Source organism: Mercurialis annua, linkage group LG2 (genome assembly GCF_937616625.2).
Source record: "Mercurialis annua linkage group LG2, ddMerAnnu1.2, whole genome shotgun sequence".
Taxonomy (NCBI): Eukaryota; Viridiplantae; Streptophyta; class Magnoliopsida; order Malpighiales; family Euphorbiaceae; genus Mercurialis; species Mercurialis annua.
The window spans coordinates 14,638,165-14,665,190 of NC_065571.1; the positions used below are offsets into that span (position 1 = coordinate 14,638,165).

The following is a 27,026-nucleotide window of genomic DNA, read 5'->3' on the forward strand; positions in this document are numbered from 1 at the left end:
GGAAAGACGAACGGAAAAGACGAACGAAAAAATAATCGGAGGAGATAAACTGAAAATCAAATGTAAAAGAAGAAGAAAAGAAAAAGAAAAGAAGAGAGAAGAAAAGAGAGAAGAGAGAGAAAAAAAAGATGACTATATAAATGTTTAACTAAAAATAAGATAAATATAGTGGATATTTTTGATAAATAAGTTAGCTTATTAGGTAATGCAGGATAAGAGAAAAAGATGGCGCAAAATGGTATAAATACTCTATCCAAAATAGATATTTGTAAAATAATCCCAATTTTTTTTATGTTTGAAGGGAGTATTACACTTATAAAAGGTTTAATCTTTTCAAAAAAGAATTAAGAAATAAGAAAAGAAAAGGCTTAATAATAAGGGGAAAGCATAATAATTAGCAATATTATTACTACTTGATTACCATTAAAGACTCGACCAACAGTGTCTCCCATTCTCTTTTCGATCCCTCGTAGCCTCGAACAAGACGCACAAATTATAATATTTAAACCCAAAAAAATCGAATTTTGTTTTGTGTTGGATCTCAACAGGTAAACAGATTTTTCTTTTATTTCAATCATCTATGTATGTTGCAGTTTCGCTGTCAATTGATTTTATGAAATTATTGGAATTTTAATTCTGTTGGGCTGTCATTTTTAGTTGTAGATAGAAAAAAGTTCACAGCTTTAGGATATTTCTCTATCACTATCTTTGCTTTGAGTGTAAATTATCCATCTTTTATGTGTTAATTTCATTTTATTTAGATCCCCTCTATGTACATTTCCTTACTCTTTGATGGGTTGTTGTTGGTTTTTTGAATGGTGTGTTGTAGAGCTGGCTTTTGAAGATTTATTATAGACTGAATAAGACCCGTTTTCGGGGGGTTTTGTTGGAACTGGAGAGTAATGTGGGCAGTGTGGTGATAATTTTTGGGATTGGATTGGTGTGCACGATAGTGTGGAAATGGGTGATGCAGCGGGATTAATGGAGGCCGCCGGGTCTAGATTTACCTCGTTGGAGTTGATTGGGAAAGGATCGTTTGGCGACGTTTATAAAGCGTAAGTTTCTACTTCTTGATTGTGTAATGTTGGTTCTCATGCTTTGTTTTGTTGCTGAACCTTAATGTCTCATAGTTTGCTCTTTAGTAGCATTGTAAAGCAAGTTTTGTATGTAGAATTCAGAATGCGGGTGACTTTTTTTGAATCTAATGTAATAAGTATTCAGAAATTCAATTATTGAATGCATATTTAATTGCTAATTACCGGCGACTTCTGGGCTCAAAAAGCCAGAAAGAGAATATTACGTTGAAAATACACGTAGTTATTTGTTAGATATTGAAGTCTAAGGTAAGTACATTCCTTGAATGGTTTTCCATTGAGAGAAAGAAATTAGTTTAGTTCAAATATTGTCCGTGTTTTCCAAATGGAGTTGATTAAACTGCTTAGCACTTGTCAATGGTAGGTAACTAAGAGATACGTGAGGAATTAGTGCCAGAAGGATCCTTGGATATTGAAGAAGTTTAATTTAGTTTTTTTTTTGTGGCAGTGGCAATATTATTTTTGTTTTCCTGATCGGTCATTTTTATTCTAACTGCTGTTATGATGGTCGAGTTAGATGTTGAACATGTTTCCTAACTCGAACCATTGACACTTGTATTGCTGCTTTTGAGATCCATAAATCTGTTGTGTTTCATATCGCTTTTTCGATTTTCTTACATCATATTTTCTTGTCTGGCTGTTGTTGTTCCTAAAGTAAGTTGTTATTATGATATTCTACGTGTTGTTTGCATCATTAGCTAGAAGTCCTTGACACATTCTCCTTTGTGCAGGTTCGATAAGGAGCTTAACAAAGATGTTGCAATCAAAGTCATTGATTTGGAAGAATCGTAAGTTTGTAGAGTTTTTTAATTTTTTTTTTGTGTGTTTTACACACTCTGATCAATGTTAATTTGTTACTTATGCATGACATAAATTTTCATAATCTCTGCCTCTCATGTATTTGATAATCCCTGAACCGAGAAAAATTGATTCAGACAGTATATGGGTTACTTCATTTATCTCCAGTCAAAAATTTCTGCAGTTTAATGTAAACTAGTACACTTTAGAGTTTGTTCTAGGCGTATAGGTGTTAAAGAGAATACTTTGAATTGGCAGAAGTTACAAGCTGCTTCAAGGTGCAAATATTGTGTGATACTATGCAAATGATATTCTACTTTAGAATCTCTTGCTGATGTTACTGACTTCGTTGTATAGGTCATATAGTGGTTGGTGATATTGGATAGAATTACTAATAATAGCTACGAGAATACGTGAAATTATTGTCATATTTTCTCATGCAGCAAGAAGGTGAAACAATACTAGTAGTAACTTCTATTTTCAGAGGAAATTTGGAATTTAAAACTGTTCATCATGAAAAGGTGCAAAAGCTTTATTTGCTTTTGCCATTCTACGGGTTGCTTTCTTTTTGCGTGTGGCATCACCACCTGCTTTTGTTTTGTAAAGTAACCATTTGGGTGCATGATCTAGTATTTGCAGTTTGCCACTCCCACTCTGATGGGCCTTGCTGTGTTTATGGGAAATATTGGAAATGGGGAGCTTTGTAGTTTTAGTTGTTTTTTTTGGTCTATATGGAAAAGAAGACATTAGTTATAAGTCTTTTATTTTGTAAAACATAATTATCTCCTATCTTTATTGCTTCTAACAATTTATACTTATGTGGTTCATGTATCATATTTATTATTTGATGTTCTAAAGCTTAGTTTTGACTGTCATTTTCAGTGAGGATGAAATTGAGGACATTCAGAAGGTACTACTTCTCATTTCTCTCTAGTTTGCTATGCGTGGAACAACCAAATGAGCTGGTCGAATTGCTCACATCTTGAATTCTTATGCCAGGAGATATCTGTTTTGTCACAATGCCGATGCCCATATATTACAGAGTACTATGGTTCTTATCTTAACCAGACGAAATTATGGATAATTATGGAGTACATGGCTGGTGGCTCAGTTGCTGATCTAGTAGGTTACTTCATTTAAATCAATTCTTTGTGGTATATCATTTTTTTTTCTTTTATTTGAGTAGTGGATTTTGAAATCTTAACAAATCAAATCCTTTCCGTTTTTCTGTTTCCTCTTGCATTTTTGTGTGTTATTACACCCGCCATCTTATGTCTTAATCTTAAAATTGACGTGTTATCATTTAGAGTTTTGCAAGTCAGTGCTTTACAGTTTTATGAAATAGCAATTCTTGCCGTGAAAAGCTAATGCAGATATTGTTTTGCAGCTCCAATCAGGTCAGCCACTTGACGAAATGTCAATTGGCTGTATCTTGCGTGACTTGTTGCATGCAATTGAATATTTGCACAATGAGGGAAAAATACACAGAGACATCAAAGGTTCTCTTTTTCTTTCAATCGTACTTGGATGTGGCTGTCATGTAAACATTCTCAATGGAATTTGAACATTTTGTTTAACATAAAGTTGGAATACTTGTCCTAGCCTGAATAAATGTTTATTTCTTTTGATTTTAGTTTACGTTTTCTGTTAATTTTGTGATTTGCCTAAATATCTTAGCCTGGTGCTAACCTTTATGCTAAATAATTGGCAGCGGCAAACATTTTGTTGAGCGAAAATGGCGATGTTAAGGTATGTTCTTTTTCCAATTCAGTTTCTAAAGGTATTTTGCCATTATTTATGAAGAGCAATGGCCATGGATATTTAAGTGAAGTAATGCGCTTTTCTGTCAGCAGTCCGAATTATTTTTGCGACTTTGTTACAGGTTGCAGATTTTGGTGTTTCTGCTCAATTAACAAGAACAATATCTAGAAGAAAGGTACTACATCTTGTTCAGCTAAAGTTCATTTTGATGCAGTAAAAGTAAAACATAAATGGCATAATGCTAGTAAATACAATAATGTTAATTTTTTTCCTAGTATTCTCACTAGGTCTTTCCTTGTGTACAGTCAGGCTTCTCGTTTGTGTGTGATTGCATTTGTTCATGCTGGCAAGTGGATAATTTTTCATGCATGTTGCTTTTTTGTTTGTGACATAAAATAAAGGGTTTATAAAATTTACAGTGGTGTTATTATATTGTTACAAACTTATCTCCATTAATTGTTATCTATTTACTTGCGGATATTGTGAAATAACTATTTGGATGATAGACGCATTGCTAATTTTCCTTATTGAGAGATGTGCCTTTTTCCATTCTCGTTAACTATTATCAATTCAAATAATATGGATCTATCAAAAGATTATTTTTTTCATTATGAATTGAATTTGATAATGGTGACTAAGTAGCCCTTTATAAATTATTACTAATTGATCAATTAAATAATGGTTTTATGGTAATTTATTAATTAATTATACTAATAAAATATTAATATTAACTAATCCTGATTTATTTAGAATTTTAATGAAAGTTAAACTACTCCTAATATTATAATTATAGTTGACTTAGAATAGATTTACGGTTATACGAACCATGTAGTGATAGTTTGAACCCAACTAAGATTTCTTAATATGGTAAGGTAAGAATTTGAATCAATTTTGATTTATTGGTTGGTTTGTATGGTACAATTTTATATATAAATTATAATAAATATACTAAATCAATAGTCATATATAAAGAATTTATTTTTATATATATGCCGATTATATGATTGTTATGCCCTTTATATTTTATAATATATAATTATCAATCTAAAAACTATAAAGCTAATTATTAGAGTTAGAGTACTAATTAAAATAAATCACTTATAATATTATGCTAAGATAATAGTTTAAAGTACTAACTAAAATAAACCACTTTAAATATTTAATTATTATATAATCATTTAAAATTCTAACTAAGATAACCTACTTCTAATATATTACTATTTTAATTATTATTTAATATTTTTGATTTATATTCTATATAAATACGATAAATTATTCCTAAATACCTATTTTAATTTTTATCTAATATTTTATACTTACATACAATTTATAATTATAGAAATAATGAATTATTAAATAAATATAAATATAATTATCCTAATTCATAATAAATATAATTATCACTATTTGACGAGTCACACTACGAGCCACGTGTGAAACACGTAAAGCGACACTAGTAATATAAAATGCTTCAGTGCATCAAAACATTCTAGATGGTAGTATATAATCTCTAATTTTGAAATAGTAAAGGACCAAAGCATATTTGAAGGACAACCTCAGGCGGCATCAAATGATTAACTATATATGAGATTATCATCTTTCAGAGTATATCACTTCAACGGCATTGGATTTTATGATCCGGAAACTTTTAAGCCATTTACTAATTTGGTTAATTATTACAGACTTTTGTAGGAACACCATTCTGGATGGCCCCAGAGGTGATTCAGAATTCGGAGGGATACAATGAGAAGGTACATTGGTTAAAATAAGTTTTTTTCCTTTTTTATCTGTCTTCCTTCTTCTGCTGTTAGAAAGGTGTCTCCCTTGATCAGCTTTGATGATCAGTAAAATCACATCATCTTTTCCCCCCCTCACAGGCAGATATATGGTCTCTAGGGATAACTACTATTGAGATGGCAAAAGGGGAGCCACCACTGGCAGATCTTCATCCAATGAGGGTTCTTTTTATCATACCTCGAGAAAATCCCCCTCAGGTTTTGGCTGCTAACATCTTTTAACTGTTTTAGAATGATTTTTACTGGGTGGAAGGATAAACTTTTTTTCACAAGTTTAGAGGATGAACAATATCTTTTGTTTCTTGTGCAGCTGGATGATCATTTTTCTAGGCCTATGAAAGAATTTGTTTCATTATGTCTGAAGAAAGTCCCTGCTGAGGCAAGTATTTCTCGCTTCTGCGTTGCTGTTTACTGTCTTTAGAAAATTGTGTACTGTGTTCATATAGGAGATGCAATGGTTGGACTGTGAAGGTTTACATATGTAACGTTGACACTATATACCTCAATACCTATGTCAATAGCAGTGAAATTAAAAAGCGAAAGGCGCACTTAAGGCAATAGACCTTCCCGATTCCTGAAGTGTAAAGCACAAAAAAGCACTTGCCTGAAATAATCAAGGCATAAGATATTAAAAAAAACATTACTACTAGTCTAATATAATGTGCTAAATATAATCATTTAGCAAATCCAAATTCCAATAGCTGTTAACCTTGTGAAAAATCAGTTCACATGATAATAGAAACTTAAAAACTTTTAAGTGAAAATCTTTATGTAACTAGGAATCAAGATCATGTCTAAACATCCAAAATTTAAAGCTAAAAATAATTAATATTCTCAAACTAAAACTCATTATCAGAACCTAACTCCAAGTCCTCAACACATAGATCATCATGATTAGATCATATCCTTCAATTTCAATCTCATAATCAACCAAGTTACCCTCAAGATCTTTCGTGAAGTAAAGCCCTTCGAATTTGCAGTTGACTTTCCTAGTTCTGTTTAATTTCTTGTGATTCTATTTGGTTGTAGAGTCTGTCCCTAATTCTTAAAAAAGAGAAATGCATCTAACGTATCTCTTACCAAAGTAAATAAAAAAAGTAAGAGAAGAAGACAAAAAGAAACATCAAGCGTCCTTAAACTTTACCCTGCTTTTTCAAAAAATAATAAAGACCTAATTCGACTTAACTAGTATTTTACGATACTACTTTATCCTTTCATATAAAGTAACCGGTTAAATTTTAACATATGTTTCCATACATACGCTCATATATACATATACGTGCATAGCTTTGCTCTTTGTTTGCAAAATTGCACGTACACCAAAACAGGTGCGTGCATTAACTTGCAAAATCCCTGGCTCCCAGTTGTTCCTCGCCTGTGCTTGAGTGCACAAGACGAGCGCTCATAACCTCACTGGTCAATAATATAAAAAATGACATGCATGGGCATGAAACCGAGTTCTACATGTTGCCAGAATTTCCACCAAAGAATTCATGGACCTAGGGAGATTGAGATGGATATGCATTTCAGCCAGTGTGAGAATCACATATCAATGTCACAAACAAACAGAAGGAGCCGAAGTTATTTATCTACCCAGCGATTTTTGTAATCCTACTAATTAAGTATGTCTTACCTTACTAAATAGATATAAAGATAATGACAATAAGTTTATTTTTCCCAAGAATTACTAGAACTTTTAATTTGAACATGTCTGGTCTTCTTTTGGTGGACCCCTGTTTCATGGGGAATCTGTTTTGAATCTAGGATAATGGTTTTGGAGAGCGGGTTTCTTTTAATGTAATTTTGTACTACTCTGGTGTTGTATGAATGAAGAGTGCTGAACCTGCTATTCAGGCTGACTAATGAAAGCACTATGATATATATTGTTGACATAATGTCGGAATGGGAAAAGAGAAGAATATTTTTGGTTGGTGAAATTTGAGAACTTAAAAATCCATGTATATGAAGGAAACTGAGTTTGTGTTTGACAAGCATTTGACTTTATACTGGCAGGTTTTTTGAGGTAGCATACTTGGAAGTGAATTATAAGAAATGGCTCAAATTAATTGTGCATATGCGTGTTAACTTTTTTAGTCTTTGCATGCCTGGAAAGTACGACAGAACCATTAAATAGTTTGACCATGGTAGAATAGTTGTTCACCAGTTCTCCTGTGCAATCAAATTTATAAACAGAATTGATTCATCACTGGGATATGTCTAATAACCAATTCACACAAAAGTTGTTCAAGCTGTTTGGTGAGGCTTCAACAACAGTTTTATTATATTAACTTTTCCCGCATGCAAATGCTCATTGGCCTTGAAAACAAGCATACAAGTCCACATCATCTTGTGCTCAAATATTTTAATTAACCAAATGGGACTGTCAAGAATCGAACTTTGAATCTTTTATCATACAGGCTCCGATACCTTGTCAAATAACCAATTCACCCAAAATATCAAAATGTTGGGTGAGACTCCAACAATAGTTTTATTACGTTAACATAATAGTTAAAGTATATGTTAATGGTCAAGTGTGGGATATTTTGTAGGAAGGCAATATCTTTAGGGTTTATTCTGGAAATCTTGGCTTAAAAATTCTATGATTTTCATTATATGGGAAGAAACAAAAAGATATGGTTTATCTAGAGGCCTGTGCAAAAGTTAGTCTAAATTTAATTTCAAAAGAAAAAATAGGTAATTTAAATTATCAATGATCTGCGGACCTGTAAAGAAAATGTTGAACTTTATGGCTAGTTTCTATTGTCTCGATACAAACCATAATGTATAGCAATAATGTTTTCCGATTCCACTTTGATTTCCATAATATACTATTAAAACAAACATTTGAACATAATTTATGACTTTAAACGCGTCATGCATTTAACTAATTTATAGCATTCACTCGAGGTCAGGGTAATTGCAGATTGATGCAAACCCCCTCCTAGGTGTTAAAAGTTGCTTTAAAGAATGATATGAAGTTGGCACTTTGTTCTTGATTCTTGCAATGATTTTATGTTAACAACTTTATTGATTACATACGAGACACGATATGACATTTTTGTTCTTTGGTCTCTCTCTGTTTTTTCAGTCTTATAGAAGTATTTTGTGTTTTGAATTTCTAATAGTGATCAACTGATATGGTAATGTGAATGCATTTTTTTTTCTATTCGCTTATCTGAATTTTAGTTTCAGTTCCTATTTAATTTCAGAGGGCAAGCGCGAAGGAACTTTTGAAGCACCGTTTTATTAGAAATGCTAGGAAGAGTCCAAGACTTGTGGAGAAAATAAGGTGTGCTATCTTGATGTAGCCGATTATTCTTAATTTTAAATTGATTTTCAAACGTCTTTTATTATCTTTATTTTGATTTTAGTGAGCATTTCAGGGACTGCCCCTGTTCATCCAATTTGGAGCATTTTTGTCAAAAGTTTTGGGTCTTAGAAATGAGGCATGTTGAATTTAACACCTCCATAACCACTAACAAACCTTCTCCGGCTCTTCGTCCTTTTTCTTCCTCTTTGCCTTCATTACTATAAGAATCTCAATCTCTTATCTCTAGATTGAGATAAGAGATTTATTGTATCAGTCCATTCATTTATAAATTTCACTCTAAGGCCTAAAATATAGTTATAATATTGATCCAAAAGTCAATTTATTCTGGAAAGGAGAGTAGCAGCTTCAATTAGGTGAAATAGTAATTCATAGTCACCCTTTTAAGGTTTGATCCCATTAAGAATTCCTATTCCAATTAGGCACAGATGCCTGTTCCCAAAGCATTTAAGTTGACACTTCCAGCCAAAAATAGTTACTGGGCTTAGAATTTAACGTCATTGACCCCCTGCCGTGGCGCCTTGCCTTAGAATACCCAAGAGCTGAACCTAGGGCTTCAGTACACCTATTTCATCTGTGCCTTTGACAATTGTGCACATGAGTTGTCGTAAGGGAACTTATGAAAGTATTTTCTCTTGGTATTATGTCCTGAAAGCTTCCAGATGTATATAACTGTGTTTTCCATGACTTCCAACTGTTAAGCTAGAGACATTTTTGTTATTTGTGACATTAGTTTTAATGATTCGTTTGTTATCTTGATAGAGAGCGTCCAAAATATCAAGTAAGGGATTCAGAAACTCCTAGAGGTAGTCCAAAACCAATGGGAGAGGCATCTGGTACGGTGAAAGTTTCAAGAGATACGAGAGATGAAGGAACTGTTAAAGCCAGGTGCATTGAGTTTGCTTATTATTATTGCGTGTTAATGTTTTTTGCAATCTTCTTATGAAAGTGCTATTATTCTGATTGGACATTATATTTTGCAGTAGTCAGGGAAAGCCCTTGAAAAATGCTGGGTGGGACTTCAGTATTGGTGGATCACTGAGTAGTGGAACTGTGAGAAGTGTTCTAAGACCACCTCAGGTTAGAGAAAAGAAAACAGAAATTTCATACAATAAGGTTACCCAAAGAAGTTCTGAGAGTGGTAACCATTTGTTATCTGCATCTGGAAATGCCCTTCAGGGATCACCCGGACCATTGCTCAGTAAAGATGCTAGGGATTCCCAATATGATGGATATCTAGATAATTCTCATGACTATGTAAGCCTGCCGCTCTCACTCTGTCTGTATCCGTGTCTATGTGTTTGCATGCATGTGTAACTTTGTGTGTAAGTGAATGTATTTGTATTTTCTTTGCATGGGTTGCAGCATTGATGCAATTTATCCTGAATCTATAGGCTAAGTGGAGTTCAACAAAGGGAAAAGAAAATCAAAGTTGAGATGCTATTCTTTCTGAATGATTGAATTGGCTGAAAAACTGAGATGATTATAGCTCAAGCCGAGATTCTTTCTTGACATCTTTATATAATTTTATGCTAGAAGAAAAATCTTATGCCTTATCTAGTAGTTGTTTCTGTAGCTACTGATTAGAAAGAAATTTAATCAAGCCTCAAATTTGTTAAGCCAAATATTCATACAAAACAACTCAGCTAACCTATGTGTGATCACCTCTTCTGACATCATTTGTGTGTTCAATTCCAGGATGATTTGTCTGTAAGTGGGTCAGGAACTGTTGTCATACGAACTCCTAGGGTTTCTCAATCGTCGAACGTGTTTCGAGATCAAAGAAATCTGGTATGACTTGTATCCAGTTGTTATGAGATGTTATCTAGAATATATGTATGTCCTTTCATTTTTTATTTTCTCTTACATTTATTTGATAAGGTTATAATGTGCTGTGTAGTCTAGCAGCACACTTACTTCTTTTGAAGATGCTTCTAGCAGTGGAACTGTCGTCATACGTGGCCAATATGATGAATCCGATTCTCCGCAGACTCCAAAATCTAGACTGGGAATACAAGAGAGAACTTCAAGTGCCTCACTGGAAGATAGTGCATTAAATCTTTCTGAGGTTATTTTTATTGCATGTAATTTTGTTATCTTGCATTTTTGTTTTTCCATTTAATTGCCTGAACCTCTATGTCAAAATAACTTTTTTATTTGCTGTTTCGCAATGGAACATTCTTCTGTTCCTTGATCAATATTAGATGTTGCGACGATGTGATAGGAATTTATTCTATAAAATTTAATTGCTCACCTGTGCTCGTTTTCAAGGGGTTTATCCATGGAATTTCCTGAAAGTTTTGACTAATAATGTTTGTGCTGTTGATTCACGAGAGTCTCCTACTGATCTGAAATCTTATGATGTGCTTTTCTTGAGAAGCTTCTTTGGCGGATGTGTTTTTGCAGGCAAAGGCTGCAATGGAATCAGGGATCCGGAAAGGAAATGCTAGAGAAAGGCCTGCTTTGCACAAGATCAACAATGATGCATATGAAATTAGAAGAAGAGAGCAAATGACAAACAGCTCGGATTCTTCCAGGTACCTATTAATCAACTTGAAGCTGATTTTCTGCTGGAACCAAAAAGTTATTTTTTTTTAAGCTTCTAATGGATAATGCTGCTACTCTAGAAGTTCTCGCGAGTACTTTGATGCACAACGAGCATTTCCAAGATCACGCCTAGAAAGTGATGCCGAAGAAAATGCAAAAGTAGTGTCATCATCAGCACCATTATCACTTTTGCTTATTCCATCCTTGAAAGAGGTTAGCCACCAGATGATATTACTTCTCTCTTTTTGCTGATTAAATTTTAATTTGTTAGGCCATCAAAAGCTGCTTGGTTAGATTCTGAACTATGTCCATGTCAAGAATGTTTTTTGGCTCTTTTAATAGTTGTTGCCATGAAATTCAAGTTTGTTGCAATGTGATCATTTCACCTATAGTAAGCATGTCTTTAAGTTGGTCAGTAAATAATTTCTCAACACAGTGATATTTGGCAGCTATGTAATATTGAAACAGAAACGCTGAAACGGGATATCAAAACAAAAAATGGCAACACTATATTTGTTTTTATACAAAATAGGCTATAAATATAGAGTTCAGAGTTTTAGAAGTGTTTTTGGAAATGGAATAAAACGCTGAAACATATGATTTGAGAATTTCCCGTGCAACATAGCTTAGCAATACAAACAACCTAAATGTCTTTTTCATCTAATATAGATTAGAGAGAATATAAACACAATATTTCTTTTCTTGCTAGCCATTAGGAAACATGGGATTTTATATGATGTGTCTCAAGTTACTCTGTACAAGAAAGGCGTGACTAAAATTAATTATCTTGTGGACATTTTTCTGAAATAAACTGTTGAAAACAGAAATTTACTAGAGAAATCTGTTATTAACTTAAAAAAATAACTGTAAATTAAATTCTTCCGATCAATGTCCGCAATGCTTACCTAACCTTTATCTGAATCCAGCAGAAAAGGAATACATTAGGTCCAAATGGTTTTATGTCTGTCTCTCTGTGCATATGTGGAACCATTTTCCTCGTTAACTGGAGGAACTTTGCTCCATTTTTTCTCGTTTGGATCTTATTCTCCAGTGTCAAATGTAGAATATCTGGTGTTCAAGAATTGTTTTTTGCCGGAATGGTGTTCAAGAATGATCATACACTTTCATGGATTTTAAATTTCTAATACATTCCCTTGTTTAAAAAGAGTTCTATAGTACTTGTATTGCTAACTAGTTACTAAAAAGGAGAAACTCTGAGGTAGACTCAGTCCACCACGTCATTCGTGGACTAAGCCTATCACAAAATGACACGTGATTAAAATGATGGCAATCTTGTAATATTACTATTCAAATGTGTAAATAAATAACAAACAATTACAAGATTACCATTATTTTAATGACGTGTCATTTTGTGACAGGCTTAGTCCACAAATGACGTGGTAGACTGAGTCTACATAAGAATTTCTCTACTAAAAAGAATAGATGCACGTTGCACCACTATCTGATCAGTTTCAAGATCTTATGCTCACGTGGACTTTGTATAGTTCTCTCCTTATGTATGCATAATTATTTAAGCAGGTATCAAAGACTCCTACATACTAGAACTCTATCGATCTAACTTAAAGCGGAAATTGCTCAAAACTAGTTTGTATCTTTCATTCAAGACTTGAAGGTCTTACGAGTAAAATAATTTATGTAAAAATCTTGAACATCCAACAATTGTAGACTAAGAAACCACCATCTTTTAACGGATAATTACTACCCACCTTGAGGTTTAAGTCAAAATTACTGTTTTCCTCTTGAAGTTTAAAAACTCAAAATTTACCTCTTGATTATATAATACCTAAAACTCTGAGGGAAAACAATGAGTTTTTAAAATTTATGAAGGAAATAGATAATTTTGACCTATTCTCGGGGATGATAGTACTTATCCTTTTTTTAAGTGGTTAGCCGTAGGAGTTCTACATTACTTTCAAAAGCTTGCAGTTTGATATGTCATTTCTAACTGCTTGGTCTCTACACTTTAGGCGTATGCTGATGATCCAGAAGGATCATTTGTGCATTCTTTCACAAATTCACTTATACATATGGAGCGAACGAAGCCTGGATCTACTGATGTCTTCGTTAGAAGTTTGATTCGGCGCCTGTCAAGGTTTAATACATTTCTCTTAAAAGCCTTAAAATATTATATGTTCTACATTTTACATATCAATCCTCCCTCTTGCATAAAATAATTGCGATCTTAGTTCTAGTGGTTTATGCAGTTCCAAAGAATCGTCGATGAAAGATCTACAGGAGCTAGCAGCCCGTTTGTTTAACAAGGGCAAGTCAGCTCTTGAAGAAACGCAAAATGCAAATACAGAAGCTGAAAACAAGAGGAAACAACAGAACAAAGACTTCAATTCAAATCCTAATTTAAACCCGCTTGCAAGGTTTTTGCTTTCAAGGTTGGTTAATGAATTATTTCTTCTCCACCAATACATTTTCTTTCGTCATCTTATTTACTTAAATTGGGAATTCTTGTTTCTGGCTGAGCGCGTCGATAAATAGTTTCTTATGCTTCTGAGATGAAAAATGAATCGTCGCTGAAATATAAAAAAATAAGACTTTTCGTCTATGTTGGCTCAATCATTCATACATCTTTCTTCCAATTACGAATGCGTTTGTTTTAACATAAAATGTGTTGATATGTGAACCGGACACTTGAATCATGCAGATGGCAAAGCCAAGTTTCACGAGACGTCAATCCAACTTAAAAGAAAGATTGGAGCTTGATTACACCTTTGTTTGGTAGTGTGTTAATTGATGCATTCTTTCAGATTTTGATGTACATATCATTGTAAGAAATGTGCATTCAAAAAACATTTTACTTACTATATACTATGACTATTTTCCTTTCATAGTTCCATTTGCAGTGGTGAATACCTGTATAATTAGGTGGTTTTATTATTGTTATATTGATAAATGTAACTAAGTCTGACATTAATTGTATTTATTAATATATTGGAGTAACGGCAATTTTGCGATTAATGATATCTTTAATGGTTCTTTTATAGCCGTTTTTTGCAATTGAACTTTAGGTAACAAGAAAGCCGTAGGTTGATCAAATACTGAAATTAACCTGGAAACAGTTGTTGCTAGATGTTGTAGTTTTGCAATTAATGCTAAAGCTTTTCAATCAGATTCTTCCTAATGTTTCAGCTTTTCAGCTCTTGCTTCTGTAAGGATTCACTGAGATAATGCCTGGCCACGGGTTGATTTAGGCCTGAAACCGGCCCGGTCAAAATCAGCTTGGAATCACTCAATTTCAAAACCGGGTCGAAACTGGCCTGAAAATCTGGGGCCAGCCTGTTTTGGACCAGTTCCGATGAACTTGGAATCTTGATCTGGCGGTTCTAGACCAGAACCTCTAGTTCATGATCCATGGCCAAGGTTACACCGACATATATCAATTGGGGGATGTTCGGACCAATACAAATAAAATAAAAACTTGGTAGTTTTTTTAAATCGAACTAAATTAATTTGTATAACAATGTGAAATATTTTAAATTGAATTAAATGAAATTATTTGGTTGGAGTAATATTGTAATTTGCATCATAAGTAAGTAAATTGATTTCCATTTATCATAGTAGCGGCATCCTTTAAGAGAGTGTTTATCCCATTGGTTATGCTATGTCATATTTACAACAAGTCAATGAACATTTGCGATAGAAAATCTACTCAATTTTTTTATCATTAAATTTTCCATTTAGTTGTTGCACGGATGACATGGCGCAACGGTTACGTGCAATAATTTTTCTTGAAGAGGACGAGCTATGAGCTACCGCTCAAAATAATACCTTTAATGTTAACGAACTGTTGCTGTCGATCCCTCAATTTTGGTTCATATTGAAATTTTATCGAGTAAATATCAAAACCAACCAATTAAGTGTATAAAAATACATATTAGAATTATTTATTAAACTAACACCTAAATTTTATAAAAGTTTACATTTTGTACTTTTTCAATGAAAACGCAACACATCAGCATACGTCACAAAATGCGTCAAAGATGTATCTCAAGAGTATTGAGGTACTACCACTGAAAAGTTGGCGTGCTGATACATCTGACGATCTGACGCGCCTGACGCAAGGAACATGTGTTGCTTTTTAGGTGGGAAGGTAAGAATGTAAAAAGAAATGTTTTTTTTATCAAAGGCTAAAATTTTCATTAATAATAATAAAAATTACATGAACGGTTTCTCAACGCATCAGTAAACTATTCTAGAGAAGATGATGAGAGCTGTAAAAATACAGTCATCGAATAGGGCTACAATAACCATCAAGGGTTACCCAAATACTTTAATAATAAAGCCAGATATGTCAAACAGAAAACAAAGATGTCGGAAAGTCGTCGAAGAGTATATCTAACCGAATCACACAAAAATAGAAAATAAATTTTAAAAATAGACCAAAAAGATCAAGAAAACTTGAGATAAACTAAGATAATACTAGAAAAAAAAAAACTAAAAAAAAGCTAAAAATTCAGTTGATGAAAAGAATTTAAACACTTTGCCTTTTTGAAAAGTGTTCAGAATTTTTTAAAATTTTTCCCAATTCTTACACAACTATTGAGCCAAACTTGCGAGTTTTAAAGTAAGTAAAGCCTTGAATTGGAAAGCCTTGTAAATCATATACCAAAAGCAACTCCAAAGTGAAAACATGGTATCAGAAATTGAATTTGCTATAAGCCGTCTTAAAATGATGTGATTATCTACAAATTGTTATGTACTTGATGCATCTATCACCTAAACAATACCTCCTTTTTTAATGACTCAGCTAAACACTACAAAAGCTAAATCTCAATGCAAGTGAGCTATGAACTCTAATCCAGTTTTCACGCTACTTCGCTTTACTTTCGCATTGTAATTTAGATAAGTAAAACTTTGACGCCTGAGTGCACATAACCTGCCGATCACTTGCAGTGAAGAATCCCAAAGTAAAGCCAATCATCTCACTACACAGTTTCCATATACATTATCTTTGCCGAGAAGGTTGCTTTGCCGGTGTTAGCTTCCGAAATGCAGCATGCAAGATCATGACTACAAAGAAATACAGAAAATAACAACTTAAATGGAGGAAAAGGAAATATACTAGATGACCAAGTGAGACGAGAAATCGTATAATTACCTGTGTAGCTGACACAAAGTGCACAGAAGAGAGCCATTTGAACATTTAACCATACGAGAATGACTGCAGTTGCTGCAACAAAGTTATCATTTTCCACCATCAAACAATTGTCTTGCCATTGAGGGTCAAATAAGAAACAAAAACATTCAATATACTAAAAATATGGCAATTTTACCAAGGAAACAACAAAATTCATACACATGTGCGTGCACACAAGTCAGGGTCAATCTCAATAAAATGAATGCGGGGAAGTAAAACGTTGTCTATCTAATACCTAATTTCACCACTTCAATAATACGATTTTATACCAAAATCATCCTTTCACAGGTTGTGACAAGAAAATCCACCAGCCAATGAAAATATAAAATGCAAAATTGGACTGGACTTCTCGATTTTCAGTTAGAACAAAACATTTCTTATTTGATGGATGCCAGGTAATCTTACAGGAGTTCCATAAGTAATTATACTTTTTCCTAACTAATAACTAAATAGCTGGACTTATTTTAGAATGATATGTTTCAGTACATTCTGTAAACACAGCCGAGAATCACCATTAATTTGAATTCACTTCTTACAATTCAATATGAGATGAGATGAACTTCACTTTGACTCTGTTCAAGTGCGTGTTTCTTTCTTTATTTCTTTCCTTTTCTTTCCTTTCAGTGACGAGTTTCATTGTGTTTGCACAACATATCTACAACCTATGTTGCATGGAAATTTGTTGAATCCAACTTTTGGACATTTCATTTCCTTTTCTAGAAACAGTTCTCAAAATTAATTTTTTTTAATTATTTACAATGTTATTCTTGTAAAAGATGTTATATTCTCCGTTTATCATTTCAGCATTTTTTTTTTGCAACATAATCTCCGGCCATCTATCGGCTTAATTTTGTTGTAAGCATAAGTATAACTTAAACATATATCCAAATTAATTTTGAGCATGCTGCTTGTTCAAAAGGAAGCCACAAAAGATCAAATTGATAAAGAAGATGTTCACTCACCACATTGGGCTGTACGGATCAAGACTTGCTGAATTACGGGGTATCGTTCCCAGCCCCATTTATCACTACTGAACTTGAAAATATCCCAAAGTGCCAAACTTGATATTAATCCAATTAGAGTAAGAGGCATTTGATACCTGCAAAAATCCACAGGGTACATTATTAATACCAGTAAGAGTTATTGAAATAGATGAACAGAATTTCTCATTATTATCCATTTCACCAGCATATTAAGAGCTCTAAATTTTTCTTGAGCTCATTTAAAGAAAAACATGCTCGTTTAAGTGTTACTTTCTCCGCTAATCAAACCCAAGAAACCGTTTGGTATGAACGAAACTCTTACAAAATCATGTTTGATGATACATGATTTGATTTCTTCCAAATTGTCTAGCAACAGGCATTGAAATTCTAGCACAATTACATTTTCAAACACTAAAATTAACAGTAAATACAATTCAATCCACCATTTCTAATCTTTCGCAACACCTTCTCTACTCGAATTGCTAAACATACTCTTCCTAATATTTAAAACAAACCAACGAGCTATAGCTCAAATTTATAGCTCATTCACCACTCCCCTTTCCTAATTATATATAAAAAAAACATGGGAAACAAGAGTACCCACATATCAAATTTTCACCAATAACCTCAAAGAGCAATCAATTCACCTAGGTAGCACAGACACAGACACGGGAACAATAGACACGGATAGGGCGAAAACGTTGTTATTTTAAGGTTTTCTATGTAAAAAAATGAATTTTCGTATCCAAAAGGTCAACAAAACGGGACAAATTGATTGAATGAAGTGTTCGTACTACCTAGTAATTCACATTAAACAGCAAATAAAAATACAAAACTGAATTAGAAAAGCCATGAGAACTCACAGAGCACAGGCGAAAAAGAGAATAAAAAGAGAGGCATAATTTCTGGCATAGCGCTTAACATTCTCATGAACTCTGAGCCTAGCCTGGTCAGCTGTTGAAGGAAAAGAATAACACCCAAAATCCCCGATAAACACGCGGGTCCAAGACGGGGTTTGACCCGAGAAATCATGGGTTGTCAGCTTCGATAACGGGTTTAGAGTCAGCAGAGAGAGAAGGGTTATCAAATGGGAGAGTAGAGAGACAAAGAGTCCGCCCGTTAATGCGGAGGTGATGGTGGGGTTGGTTGTGGTGGTGCTTGATGTGGCGGCGGCGGTTGTGGCGGGGGTGGTGGTGGTGGAGGAGGAGGAGCGTTGGTCGAGAAGTTCTAGGTAGCCGGATTCTCGGAGCCATGACTCGAAAGCGGGGTCTGGGACGCTTAAAGAGAGTGGATTTGTGGAGAATACCATTAGAGTATTGGGATTTGGTAAAATGCAGCCTTGTTTCTGTTGGCTTTGAAATGTTTGTTTTTGAAGTTTTCAAATGAAGGTTGATTGTCCTTTGTTGCTTTGAAAATAATGAATGGTTCAATTCTCCCGGACACCGTTTGAATTGAGAAAATTTAAAATCCGTAGATTTAATAAAATTTTATGGACCGGAAGGAATAATAAATTTAAAATTAATGGAATATGAAATTGATTATAAATTTCATCATTCGGATAATTTAAAAGGATAATTTTAAAATAATAAAATATTTTGGCAATCCATCAATATATAATAAATGGTGGATTTCAATTTTTCCATATCCTAATTGGTAAATTAAATGAAGGATTTTGGAGGATGGTGTGGTGTGATAATTTATGGATTCTCGTCACTTTTTGAGATCATCGTGCATCAAACTAAAATATCGGGTTTGATGGACACTATTAAAGCTCTTGTACTTGGATTATCGATTAAATTATGCATTTACTGCGCATATCTAGATATCTCATATCAATCATACAAACAGTTCACAGGATAATGGTGTTAGAAAATAAACAAATTTGGAAAGCTGATTAATGGAAAGCTGTAAAACATGTGAGACGCGCATATGACTCGACATAAACTAACATGTGAACATATAACAAATACTCCTAAACAAGCGTCTAACCCTGGAGTTTTTATCATGTAGCAGACAAAAGTGGATTTTATACATTTTTGTATCATGTAGCAGACAGAGGTGGAATTTGTACATTTTTGCATGCACAAAACCTAAACCGGATATATATGTGAGATTGATTTTATTAGTCATTTTGAATGCATATACAACCTCTAATTAATTTTTCATGGCAGTCCTAAGATTTTTACGTGATTTGCTGCATTTAGAGCTAATTAGCGTGGTTATCTTATTTAGCCTGTTAAACGGTGGATCTGGACATATGTTTGGATAACAATAAACATTGTAAACATACACATTTAGAGTTGATATACATGCAACGTTAGAAAATACTTTTAAACCTTGAAGATTTGGGGTGTCTGGCAGTGGCTAACGTTTGTCAGTACAGTCAAAATCTGGATCCGATCAAAATACGGAAGTTCTTCGTCTAGTCGATACAGGCCTGTTGGTCCAAACCAGGGTCGATTTCGAATTCAAACAAACCAGGAATCGCTTCTAGAAATTGCTGGTCCTAGTAGGCTTGGGCTTCGAAACCCATGATGATGTGGCGGCCCACTGATATGACATGGCAGGCCGATGCTAATTGAGACAGGTCCAGCAAATTATAAAATATAATTTTTACAACTATTACAAATTTGTGGGCTCAAATGTGGATCAATTTCGGGCTCAAACGAGCCCAGAAACACAAAAACAAGATTGAAATTGGTCGAAACAGATCTGGGTCGTGGGACGGCACCGTCGTCCCTGGGTCTCGGGGACTCGTCGTTTCGGTTCGGTTTTCGTGCAAACTCGCTCAAAAAACCATCAAAATGCAAAGGATAACATTCCAAAACATACTGGGTTGAAACATAATGTCTAAAATCGAACTAAACACCCTAAATACATGTTTCTAAATTGATTTCATTGCAATCAAGGCAAAACAGCCAAAAACATAACAAGCATGACAGTCATGACATTCTAAGCGTCTGGATTAAGCAGTGTCAACATGTGTTTATACCAACACATATAAACAGCCTATATACATGTTTCTAAGACAATCATACTGAGAATTTAAAGGCATGACAATCATGGCAAAGTAGTTTATATTAAAACACAATTTTAAGTTATACCAACACAACCTAACATGCGTTCTAACATGTCAAATTAACAATTCTAAGCTATATGAAATGAAAAGTGATGAGAGAATGTATTGGGCCTCAAAAGTACCGTTATAAGTCCTTGGCTCGTTTTATGGCGATCCAGACGTGAAATCCAGCTTCGTATCGATGTGTAGCACTGCGTTCTTGAGTGATTGAAGCATTTTAGCTTATTTTGATCGACTGGTGTGTATGTGTGTAGGCGGGGCTAGAGTGGTTTGGCCACCACTGTGTTTCCTAGAGTTTATTGTTTGTTTTGTATATCATCGGTTCGACCTTTAACTAGGCTATCATAAGGTCCTATTTATAGTGATTAGATTAGGAGGGAGTGTTAGCTAGAATCTCAGTTGTGTTAGGTTTCAATTAATTAGAGTGGTAGATGTACAAGGGAGGTGAAAGAGTGTGAAGTGATAGACCAATTAGAGTTAGGAATAGGTAAAATTACTATTATTAGGATTAGATTAATTAAAATTTATATTTCAGCTACATGCTAAGCACAGGGGCACTAAAGGTTCATTTTGGTGCTCAAAAGTATCAAAAATGACTTCCGAAATCCTAAGGGTTTGGGTATTGATCAATTTTAATCCGTCAAACTTACAATTTGACCCATAAACTTCTAAGATATTGCGATTAGTCCAATTTCTTAGACTTAATTCACAATCTCTTTGGATTTTTATAGGCTATTTGCAGCTAATTACGTTTCAACCCCTCAAGTTTGCAATTACGTATGGATTTGGCTAACTTGAATCCAACTAAGTGGACTACAAGCTATTCATCCAGACGATTTTTTTTGAAAATTATCATTGTACGCTGCAATTTCTTATCACTTTTTACTTATCCAGAAAATAGATGTTTACATTTATGCATCAAAAAGTTTAAATAATAAGTTGATGATTTAAATGACACTTTAGATTACATTATGCATATTTTTATTTGCAATTTTAATTATTTTAAATATATCAGAACCACAAAATTAAAAACTTTTTAAAATTAATTTTTGAATTTTATCTTTTAAAATTGCACATTTTTAAAAAATTCACCTGCAAATATACTTAGTTAATCAAATATATTTTAGTTAACCTTTAATCATGTTTTATTAACTTTTTTTTTTGACAATGTGTTTTATTAATTTAAAAATTCGGGTTATTACGATTTGAATTTTATTGCTCCTATACTTTCCTCACTAAAAGGAATTATATATGTGGTAGTTCATCCATCAAGAGTGTGAACTAATGTGTTAATAGTCATTGTAAATGGATTAAAATGTCAAAATTCACTTATTTACTTTCATTTTGAGCTGATTTTTTATTTATTATTTAAAGAGAGATATTTGTTGGCATTTAATATGTTAAAATGCAATTATTTACTTTCATTTTGAGAGAATTAAATTTTTATTTTATTTTTAAAGATGGAGGAAATTTTTGGCGTTTATTAGAAAAATTGATATATTTTAATAGAATGTTGTACAATCGGGAGAGTATAAAATTCATTTTATTTAGAAGAATAAGGAATAAAGTATCAATTTATCCCCTTAGCTTAGCACGAAATCAAAAAAATCATTTTGAAGGCTTTTGGGTCAAACTAACCCGCAACTGATGTTTTTGTATCAAAATCAGCCAAAGAAAGTGGGGATATCACCCTCCCCTAAACTATGTAAAAACGGATCTATTCACCTTTTCATTTCCACCGGAAATCACTCCATTCCACCGCCGTACCCACCGGAAACCGCTGCCGATTTCGATATCCACCGTCAAAAAAAAAATTTACCAAATTTTTTTTCCACTAATTTTTTTTCCGTTGAAGAGCTGGATGGACCCTGATGGGTATGCTCTTTGTCAGAGGAGCTGAGTATCCTACAAAATTAAAAGATTTTTTTTTTGAACCTTAGGTATTAATTAATAATTTTTTAAATAATATAGATTATTTTAGCTTTTTTATCAGGGGAATGTGTTTCAGGCGCGAGTTGAGTATGGAATGAGGCAGAAACTGATTTGATACACTTTAATATAGTTGCGAGTCTGTTTGACTCTAGAAAAATTTAAAATGACTCTTAATATTTCGTGCCAAGGGTTTGAATTGATTATTTCTTTGAAGAATAAATATGTAAATATGACCTACATATTTAATATTCAATTTTGAACTTATTCAACAAGTGGAAATCGTTTTTGTCTTTAATAACCATCAAAATATGTGGCCACGAAGGTGATATCAAATTATTATGAGACGTAAATAAAAATGTCTTAGAACATAATTGTAACATAAAGTTCGTATATTTCCGTTTTTCCGAATTTTAGCTCTAATTTTAAAAATAACGTATACACTAATTTGTAAAATACCAAACAAAAAATAAAATAAAAATTGAAAATTTATTTCACTTAAAATAATAAATTATAAATAAAAGGCCAAACCCATCTGGGGGTCCCTGAACTACGCACTTTTTAATTATCTGGTCCCTGTACAATTTTAAACCCACTTAAAGTCCCTGAACTTACTATTTTTTCTTTAAGAAGCCCTTTTTTGACAGAACCGTCTGCGCGTGTTTTCACTTGCCGTTTGTGAGATTGCACCTTTGTTTGCTTGTCCACGTCAGAAACGGTACACGTCGTTTGGGCTCCATATCATCATACAAAAACGATGCCGTTCTTGAGATATTATGTTTTTGTTTTTTGGAATAGTATAAGGATTTCAAGTGCAATCGTTTCTCTAAATTCTCTAAGGACTGAAAACCCTAAATCTACAAAACCCAATCGTTCTTTTCTCTGATTCTTCGTTATTTGCTACTCAATATCTTTGTTTCAGTTGTTGGTAACAAAGGCATTGGGATTTTTCCAATTGCAGGGACCATTGCTCAAGGTAAGCTTTTGATTTCTTTAATGTATTTCTATTATAATAATACAACTTTTTGGTAATGTGGTCCCAATTTTGTGAAAGTTAATGCACTTGGGTTTAAAATAATCGAAATTTTCTGTTAGTGTGGTCCCAATTGTAGGGTTTCTGGGCTCACTATTATTGTCTTAAATGGTGTTATTTTTGTAATATGAATGACCTAGGGTGGGTTTTTAGGGTTTTGATGCATGATTTTTTTGCATGAATTTGATGGGTTTTGGTTGCATTATTGTAGTACTGTATTTTAGGGATTTAAGCATGAGTTTGGTGTTGTTGAGACTTTCGTTGATTATGTTCTGAAAATGCACTGTATTTATTTGGCAGGATGGTTGCTGCTTTAACTCACAGATTGATTTTCCATCATGGGGGTTATCTTGCAAACGAATACACTGGGAATAAGGTTACATGTGCACATGAAAGGCTTGAATTAGATAAGTTTTCATATTTGGACTTGCTATCATATGCAAAAGATATTGGTTGTGAGAATGTCAAAATGTTATATTTTAAGGTGTTTAGAATGGACAACTATGTGTTAGTTTATGATGACAACAGCTTGTTCCATATTGTCCATCAACATGCTGATCTTCCAAATCTACACTTTTTTGTTGTTGAGGATATTACAACGCACTTTGAAGAAGAACCGGCTGCTAGGAATGAAGCTATGGCAGTTTTTGAAAGTGGGAATATGGGAGCAAGTGGTAGTGGCAGTGTGGTGGAAATGGAGACTGCCAATGTTGCAAAAAATGTGGAAGTTAACCTTGCAGATCTTGATGGGTTGCCAGAAGAAAATGAAGATGAAATGGATGATGAGTTTGGACAAGACACTTTTGACAATGTATGTGTGGATGTGAGTATCATGACAGACGATGAAGAAGACGATGAGTTACAGGCTGCTAGACAGAATGTAACAAAAGCTAATGCTGATGAGACAACTAATGGTGGTGAGGAAGAACAGTTAGCTGATGATAACATTGTCGTTGAAGACCTTGATGAATCTGATGATGTGTACTCAGCTAGTGATGAAATGGGTAGTGAAACTGGCAGTGTCTATTACGACAGCGATGAAATGGGCAGCCTGTATAGCGAGAGTGACAAAGAATGTGCTGATGATGCTTTAAGGAAGCCCACTGATAGGGTTAGGTATGATCCTGATACCACCTGTCCTATATTTGGAGTAGGTATGATATTTAAAAATGTTGAGGAGTGCAGACACGCTTTAGCAAAATATGCCATTGTGAAGAGAGTTAGTGTTAGGTTTGTGAAAAATGACAGGCTAAGGGTTAGAGCCAAATGTGCAGCCGGTTGTCCGTGGGTATTTCTAGCTTCAAAGGATCCCAAGGAAGAGAATTACATTGTGAAGACATATAATAACCGCCATCAATGTCACATTGTTAATGAGAACCCAATGGCCACGAGCAAATTCTTGGCGAAGCATTTGATGCCAAGATTGATGGCCCACCCACACATGAAATTGAAAGAGATCAGGACTTTATGTAGGGTTGAGTTGAAGCTGAAGGTCAGCCACACCATGTGCCAGAACATCAAGACATGGGTTCACAAAGATCTTGCGACGTTGTACAAAGATGAATATGCTAGCTTGCATGATTACCTTACTGAGATAAGGACCTCCAACCCCGGTACTACGTGCATGGTTAAGGCTACCAAGGAGGACAATGCAGATGGGGTGAATCATTTTGTAAGGCTCTATATATGCTTTGAAGCATGTAAGAGGGGCTGGCTTGAAGGTTGTAGAAGAATCATTGGCCTGGACGGATGTTTCCTCAAGGGAATGTGCAAAGGACAACTGTTATGTGCCATCGGTCGAGATGGTAATAATCAGATGTTCCCGTTAGCGTGGGCCGTTGTATCAGTGGAGAACAAGTATAACTGGAGCTGGTTTTTAAGATGCTTGAAGTATGACTTGCCTTTATATGAAGGAGCAGGATACACAATTATATCAGACATGCAGAAGGTTTGCATTTTTTTACTGTTTTACTGGCCACTAAAGTTTAGGACATTGCAATTCTGTTTTTTACTAACCATGTATGTTTTGTTCATGTCTATAGGGGCTGGATAGTGCTATCAAGGAGCAGTTGCCGGAGATTGAACATAGAATGTGTGCCCGACATGTGTATGCTGCATGGGCAAAAAAATGGAAGGGAGAGGAAAGAAAGTTGGCATTTTGGACTTGTGCTAAATCCACTTTTGAGAAAGAACTGAGGTTGAACTTGAAAGTGTTGACTGAAATGGGGGAAGGGATAGTAGAAGACATGCTTGCCTATGAGATTGACACTTTCTGCAAGGCTTACTTCAAATGCGATGTCAAATGCGACGTCGTTGACAACAACCTATCTGAGACCTTCAACGGCTGGATTCTTGAAGCTAGGTGCAAGCCTATAATCAGTATGTTGGAGGATATCAGAACCCAAGTTATGACAAGATTACATGTGAAGAAAAAATTTTGCAAAACCTGGATCAATAATATTGCACCTAGAGCACTGGCTAAGTTTGAGAAGAATGAAAGTGGTTCACACCTGTGGGAGGTTCTTTGGAATGGGGACGAGGGGGACAATGGGCATGAGATTACAAGCATTTACGATTCAAATGTGAGGCATAATGTGTTTTTGAACAGGAAAACATGTACATGTCGTGAGTGGGATCTCACTGGCATCCCTTGCCAACATGCAATAGCTGCTATCTACGGTGTCGGCGGCAAACCACAGGAATGGATTGATAGCTGGTACACTGAGGAAACATACTTAAAGGCTTATAATTACATGATGCAGCCTGTTAGGGGAAAGATATTGTGGGAAGAGAGTGGATTAGAAGCTATTGCACCACCACCGTATAGAAAAATGCCTGGTCGACCTAGGAAATCAAGGAGGAGACAGCCTGGAGAACCACGTGTTGGAAAGTTATCAAGGGTGGGAAGGATAATGACATGCAAAATATGCAAAGAACCTGGTCACAACGTTAGGGGTTGCCCTAAAAAGGTAAATTCACTGTCTTAGTGTATTTGAATTAGTGTATTTATTTGAATTAGTGTATTTAAATTAGTGTATTTATTTGAATTGGTTTTATTTGAATTAGTGTATTTATTGGTATGGTTGTGTACTGGTGTTTTTGTGTACTGGACCTATCAAGCTGAACCCGTATAGTATAAGGACCTTGAAAGTTAGTGTCTATTGTGCTATTGTGTCTATTGGATTGTTTGCATTTCAGGTGTATTAGTATGTTTGTGTGTTTTTGTTGGGTTATTATGTTGGGTCTTTAGAATGTTTGTGTCTATTGTGTGAAGGATGACAATGCAGCTGGCGTTACCAAACAAAATGAAAAGGCTTCAGCTTCAAAGGGCAAAAGAAGAGTGACCAGACAAACTGAAAAGGATTCAACCTCAAAGGCTAGGCCCTCAAAGGAGTTGCTCAAGGAATTTTGTCGCCCAAGGAAGAGAAAAAGACCTGCCAAAACCACTAAGCATGTTGGAAATCCGTCAACAACTAACCCCACACCTCCTGAACAGCCGTGTAGCCAA

At 34.3% G+C, this 27,026-nt stretch overlaps 2 protein-coding genes across 11 annotated transcripts; one reads left to right on the forward strand and one right to left on the reverse strand.

Moving 5' to 3' along the window:
* The first annotated feature begins 349 nt into the window (after nucleotides 1-349).
* On the forward strand, nucleotides 350-14,315 carry LOC126668930 (uncharacterized). 9 transcript variants are annotated; one of them, XM_056104604.1, is made up of 22 exons: nucleotides 352-548; nucleotides 830-1,055; nucleotides 1,826-1,882; nucleotides 2,775-2,802; nucleotides 2,892-3,014; nucleotides 3,280-3,391; nucleotides 3,604-3,641; nucleotides 3,775-3,828; nucleotides 5,336-5,404; nucleotides 5,531-5,647; nucleotides 5,760-5,828; nucleotides 8,659-8,738; nucleotides 9,540-9,665; nucleotides 9,764-9,857; nucleotides 9,957-10,034; nucleotides 10,476-10,568; nucleotides 10,678-10,845; nucleotides 11,184-11,314; nucleotides 11,405-11,537; nucleotides 13,313-13,437; nucleotides 13,532-13,732; nucleotides 14,002-14,315. In XM_056104604.1, exons 2-22 carry the CDS (start codon nucleotides 961-963, stop codon nucleotides 14,039-14,041), a joined length of 2,031 nt encoding a protein of 676 aa, XP_055960579.1. In that variant the 5' UTR covers nucleotides 352-548; nucleotides 830-960; the 3' UTR covers nucleotides 14,042-14,315. The 9 variants fall into 9 exon arrangements, with proteins under 9 accessions (XP_050218123.1, XP_050218122.1, XP_055960579.1 ...); XM_050362171.2 differs by having other exon boundaries at nucleotides 353-548; nucleotides 9,761-9,857; XM_050362166.2 differs by having other exon boundaries at nucleotides 350-548; nucleotides 9,761-10,034; nucleotides 11,408-11,537.
* Nucleotides 14,316-15,980: 1,665 nt separating this feature from the next.
* Nucleotides 15,981-18,906, reverse strand: LOC126666741 (PRA1 family protein H). 2 transcript variants are annotated; one of them, XM_056104843.1, is made up of 4 exons: nucleotides 18,341-18,906; nucleotides 17,457-17,593; nucleotides 16,456-16,566; nucleotides 15,981-16,367 (listed from the first exon to the last, which is right to left on the reverse strand). In XM_056104843.1, exons 1-4 carry the CDS (start codon nucleotides 18,784-18,786, stop codon nucleotides 16,303-16,305), a joined length of 759 nt encoding a protein of 252 aa, XP_055960818.1. In that variant the 5' UTR covers nucleotides 18,787-18,906; the 3' UTR covers nucleotides 15,981-16,302. The 2 variants fall into 2 exon arrangements, with proteins under 2 accessions (XP_055960818.1, XP_050215558.1); XM_050359601.2 differs by having other exon boundaries at nucleotides 16,456-16,527; nucleotides 18,341-18,902.
* Between the last annotated feature and the right edge of the window lie 8,120 nt (nucleotides 18,907-27,026).